At 36.3% G+C, this 5,797-nt stretch overlaps 1 protein-coding gene across 1 annotated transcript; it reads right to left on the bottom strand.

Annotated features, from left to right (window-relative positions):
• Window positions 1-2,443: 2,443 nt before the first annotated feature.
• LOC135847471 (uncharacterized) lies at window positions 2,444-5,221 on the bottom strand. The gene is made up of 6 exons (XM_065367006.1): window positions 5,041-5,221; window positions 4,685-4,959; window positions 4,538-4,588; window positions 4,138-4,347; window positions 3,605-3,766; window positions 2,444-3,520 (listed from the first exon to the last, which is right to left on the bottom strand). Exons 1-6 carry the CDS (start codon window positions 5,105-5,107, stop codon window positions 2,609-2,611), a joined length of 1,677 nt encoding a protein of 558 aa, XP_065223078.1. The 5' UTR covers window positions 5,108-5,221; the 3' UTR covers window positions 2,444-2,608.
• Window positions 5,222-5,797: the final 576 nt, after the last annotated feature.

Below are 5,797 nucleotides of genomic sequence, written 5' to 3'. Positions count from 1 at the left end.
CTTACTGTGTGTACTTGTTTGCTGAATCATGGTTAGAGCTCCTCAGTTTCTCTACAAATGTCGCTTAATCAAATAATTTCAATATCTCTGTTACAAGATTTGTTGACATGATGAACTTTTTCTATCATGAACATTGAAATTTTATCAGGCTATACATTATTCGAGCACGAATAATAATCGAGACTGACTCTAACATACACTCAGTGACATTGCATGCAGGACACATGTCCAATACATTCACAAGCAAAATCGTCCCGCCTCCGAACCATCTCTTGAAAACTGTTCCCTCAGCAAATAGACTGCATATCAACGCAGCAAAAGTACGGAGGGGCAGTGGTAAGCATATAGGTCATGGGGGTGCGGGGGGATCGCCAGGTGCCCTATCTGCTCTATTTTTTCATGATCCGTGCTTTAACTTCGGTGATATACTCTCCCCTGAGTGAATCCACGAAGGGGCATTTGACATAGGGCAGATTGGCCCCACTGCCGAAGGTAGTGCATATTTTACTGACCCCTTATATTGAAAATATTGGGAACGTGTGTAAATTATTTAGAAAAATAGAAATCTTGCATTCTTCTGTACTTTACGTACATGATGTCAGGTCGTTGTCCGAACCCCCTATATCAAGGAGTTCGTGACAAGGACGACAGAATGACAGATTTATGATGTCTTTAGTTAGCAGTGTATATGGCGGCATTCCACCCCCTGTGACAGGTCAATTAATCAATGATCTCGCGGCTCACGTCGTGATGACATTTATGATCGAAGATAGGGTTTAAAATAATTATTTATGAGCTTTGTACTTGTACATAGCAAATTACGCATACACCACCACCCTTTGGGGGATGGATCTCGCTGCCATGTACTCTCTATATTAGCGATTTCTTCAGAGAAATCTTCAGTTTATATTTTCTTTAGGAATAGTGCAACGTCGTGCTTTTCGCGTGCATCTCTAAAGATGTATCTAATTCGCAGCAATGTAGAAATTGCATCTTATCGATTGTTTATCAGTATCATACTTGGTTTCGGCAATACACGTTAGTTGATTCCTTGTCGCCTGTTAATATAATAGATCGTGAATGTCTCCCCAAAGGGGAGATTATCGATCAAGCTATGGTTGTTTGTACCCTCTTCTAGTGAGGTAATCTAATTCGTTTTAATATATTTAATCGATCTTATCGTGATCGGAAATGGTATCTATTTTGGTAGTTCGTTATGTTCCGCGGCATATTTGTATTATGCAAAGTGCTACGTGCGGTCTCGTTTAGTTAAGTTCCATCGACGCCTTTAGTATTGGGTAAGGCCACCGATAGAGATGGAAAAAGCGTATAGTGTTCTGTAAGTAGTAATATGTGTATACTATTTAATTATAAGTTTTTTGTGTCGTTGTACGTCTGACTAAAATGTCTAGTGCAACGACCTTAGTTAGATGAATACCTCGTTATTTTGTTAGGAGCCTTATAGGTATGTTATTTTCATGACCTATACCACCTGCGAGTGGTATGGGCGAAGTTATGATTCTCGTAAAAATCAGATATCTCTCTACAGGCTTTCTCACGATAGGTAGAGTTAAGTCATTTACGTCTCCAAATATCATTCAGTCAAATGCTATGTGAAAACATAATTGCACACGATGTATGTTTATGACGATTTGTAAATAGTGTAAATACATAGTTTAAGTAAAACAGCGTTTTTATTGAAGACTATGAACATTGAATGTGTATAGTTGAAATAATAGGTTACAGCCTTCTGAGCTAGCTGGCAATAGGCAATTATTCCCCACGTAAGGAATAATTCCAATCCTCACTGAGTACGAAATCAATTATTTCCTTCTCTCCCTTAAGTAATCTATCCGTTTCCGACTATATCACTTTATTTATTTATTTTTTCAATCGTCAAAATACTTACTTATGCTTTAATTTTAATGATTTTCATTTTTCCCAACGCTATTTTTTAGTATTTTTTAAAAAAATTTTTGTTTGTTTTCAATTTTTTGCATCGTTTTTCAAATGGGAGAAGGGAGATTTGAATTTTTCTCGTCTAAAGATGAGCCTTTTTTCAACAATTTTGTGCTAACTTTTTTTTTGAATAAACAAAATTTCACAAAAACTTCTAATTTGTTGAACTAAAAATTTTTGGAAACTTTCGCTTCTCCTTTGTTTTGGCTGAATTATTTTTCTCTTCTCTGAGTTACCTACCTACTGTACTTGGAAAATAATAGGAGCGCTGAATTTTGAAAATGCCAATATCACGAAATCTTTGAAAAAAGTAAAAAGTTTCTTCCTACCCATTTCTTATGGAGCACCCACACATCTACATATAAAATTCACCTTCCAACCTTCCTCCTGAAAAAGGTCAGGTTCGCGTCGTTTCGTTTCTGTCAATTCTGTCAATAATTGAGTAGGTGGAACGGAGGGAAAAATTTTTAATAAATTTTATATTTTCTCTTTTTCTTGCGTGATCCTACTACTTTAATTTCAATATCGAAAAATGCTTTATTTTTATTCAACTCTAATTACATAGCCTACTTATTTCTTTAAAAATTTTAGACTTTTTTTGCAAGATGTGTAACAATTTTTCAACATTTCAGCAAAATATCATAAAAGGTTAATATGCGGGTTGGTCCCAACTACTCCACCGCCGCCTCCTCTTCCGTGTTTGATTATTTTCTTCAGAATGCTCAGGAGGTATGTGACGATTCGAGTCTTCTTTGACGGTTCCATGTAGAAGCTGCTCTTCAGCCCCGCTATTTTCACCTAAAACGCTGTTTTTATTAGTTTCTTGCCCAACATTCATTTCTTCTAGAGCATTTTTGCCCTCATTCCGTTGTTGTAAATTTTCTTCAGCGAGCTCAAGAGGTATATCACGATGACGATTTAGATCTCCTTGGAACGATTCATATGCAGCCTGCATGAGAGTTTCATTACTTTGAGCGTGGTTATTATCTTTGTTAGCTTTTTCCCACCATTTCATTTCCTCCAGAACGTTTTTATTTCTAATTACTTCTTTGCCAGTTTGAGGATCAACAGCTAATGTAGGCAAATCGTTCAAATTGAAAATATCAAATTTTTTGTACAACTGTTTTTGAAACTTTCTCATATTTTCTTCATTGTACAAACAAGCGTACATAGGGCTCTTAAATTGACTTGCGGGCAAAAAATTCATCCAGCCGGTTTCCTTGATTTTGGTCTGGTCTTCGGGGCAGATTTCTTCGTAATTCCATTCAGTGTACGGGTTTTGTACTCTGCTGTTATGCATCACGAATAGAATTCCGTATCTGTGGACTTGTTCTTCCTCTTCGTCTTGAAGTTCCCCTTCTTCTGCCTGTTCTTTTTGAAATACCCTTCGATTTCCATTTTCGAAGGCGAATCGAAACACGACAATTTTATAGAAATACTGCGGTATTGGGTATTTGCCTTCGACTGAGTTCAGAAACATTGGCGATGGTTGTTCTTTGCCATGGTCTGGTTTCATAATACTGCCATGAACTCCTACTCTTATTGACAGGAAACTGAGTACCTTTGAAATAAAAAATAGTATTTATGTCAAGAAAATTTCGATTGAATTAAAATTGTAATCAGATGTCTTTGAAAGACTTCATACTTGGGCCACTTTTCGGGTAAATATTTCCAGAGCTTGCCACTGGTCCTTCAGCTCTGGCCACATTGGAGCAGTCAGGACATTATTTCGTGTCGCTGCCTTATGATTAGGGTAGAGGAAATCTTGCTCAGGAGCTAGTGGCATTTTGGTGAATGGGTTTGAATACTGTGAAAATTTGTATTATGACGATTTGTGTAGGTATTTGCTAATTATAATGTACCTACTTCGAATATTTCAGCGGAAAATGATCGGATTTGATCAGCTCAGATCAGATCTATATATTCACTGAATGCAATTTTATCTATAATCAGATCAGACCTGATCTGATTCGAATCGATCTGATGAGCCTTGTTTGATCGGATCAGATCAGAATTGATTTTTGATCAGAACATTTTCTGGATTCGATCTGACCTAACCTGACCTGATCTGATCTGATCTGATCAAATTACAATTTTTATTGAATCACGTTCATTCTGATCTGATCAAATTCAGTTTTCCTGCTGGTATGTGACAATTCACGAATGAAAGAGACTCACATGAACGTATTTTTCGTCGATATCATATCCATAAAAATCTTTGTTTTCCTCGAATTCTTCTTGTTCTCCGATTATGTCACCCTCTTCTTCGTCTCCGTGGTTAATCTCAGCGTGTAGAAGGTAACCAGGAGTTAGATTATACCAAACGAGTTCAGTTCGACCACGTGATTCGTTAAATATGAAACCGATGAGTTTAAGTACCTTGAAATCCTGCGATGTAATACCTCTTATGATTATGAAAAAATTAAACCTGCCTGCCTTATAATGTAAGATAGAGGTAACAGGAGAGTCATCAGAATGTTTTTGAGGCAATTTAGCCCAGAAATATTTATATTCATTATGGAATGACCCTTTTATAGATCAACAAAGTGGACATTGTCAGTCTATAATTTCATCTTACCTCGGTCACATCTCTATGTCCAATGGATGATTGTTTTCCACGTGGGTAAATCTGAATTACACAAATTTCAATTTTTTATGCTTACACCTTGTATACTTAGTTATTTTATCCAAGTAGGTACCTATTTACATAGAATTGACACCTTACAGCGAATCCAATTTTGTTGTGATATTCCGATTTGAAAATACGCCAAATAAAGGGCCATTGACATAAACCCTCGTCGACGATGGCTTCGTTCGTTTCAATTTTAATGACGTTATAACTGCCAGGAATACCATTTTGCGTACACAGTAGTAATATCTTTTGATCTCGAGGAGCTAACACGATATAGTGATTTTTTTCACGATCATATTTTGCATCAGGTGGGAAAGAATAGTAGCCATCTGACCACTCAATAACGAACAGGGGCTCGTAACTGAAAGCTTATGAAAAATAAAATACGTTAGAAAAAAAAAAAGTGTAATTGTTCAAGTACCTAGTACAATATTTCTATAGATTCTTACCCGAATCCATCATATTGATGGCGATGATTGCAAAAATCCAAGGCAGAATACTTTGACTGCGGTTCATTTTTTCAAAAATTGGTAGGTACCTAGGCTAGGCTACTATGTACGATTCAAAAAATACGAAACTGATTGAAAAAATGGGTCGAATACTTCATGTGCTGAGTATCAACCAAGTGAGTCAAAACCTACGTGTTATCTTCGATCGAAGAATTACGAAGCAGGAGAACGAATGCTGAAACACCTATGTAAATAATTTGCGTTGATGTCATGGTGGCGAAAAATAAATATACGATTTTCGACTTTATCTACCAGATTCAATAATTCATTTTTCAAGTTTTTAACTGTCACGAGAATCGTGATTCATGTGAAAATGACAAAATTTCAACGCAATTGGATTGATTTTGAGGTAAAAACGAAAATTCCGAGAATTTTCTTTCGGCTGCACCATCCACTAATTATTCCATGTGAGATCGGCAGGATTTTTTTTATTGGTACCCGCTTCTTCTGATGTTGAGTTTCTCCTCCAGAAAATTTAAATACATGTGTGTCAGAACTCAGAACTAGGTTCAAGTACTTACTCATAAAATTTTAAATCAGAACCCTTAAAAAATTCACAGAATGATCAACTTACGTTTCTTCTGCGGAATCAACTCAAATCAAATTGGTTTTAGAGAATGACTGTATACGATCACTGATCAGATGTGATAAAATATTACCAAACTGATTCAATGAGATCTATTCAGATGCAATCACA

This window comes from Planococcus citri, chromosome 5, assembly GCF_950023065.1.
Source record: "Planococcus citri chromosome 5, ihPlaCitr1.1, whole genome shotgun sequence".
Lineage (NCBI taxonomy): Eukaryota > Metazoa > Arthropoda > Insecta > Hemiptera > Pseudococcidae > Planococcus > Planococcus citri.
This window is presented reverse-complemented; position numbering and strand designations above follow the sequence as displayed.

Coding starts and splice junctions, on each gene's coding strand:
- LOC135847471 (XM_065367006.1), bottom strand. CDS start 5,107: ATGAACCGCAGTCAAAGTATTCTGCCTTGGATTTTTGCAATCATCGCC. Junction 4,960..5,040: donor CATCAATATGATGGATTCGG/GTAAGAATCTAT, acceptor ATTTTTCATAAG/CTTTCAGTTACGAGCCCCTG. Junction 4,348..4,537: donor GACATAGAGATGTGACCGAG/GTAAGATGAAAT, acceptor ATTACATCGCAG/GATTTCAAGGTACTTAAACT.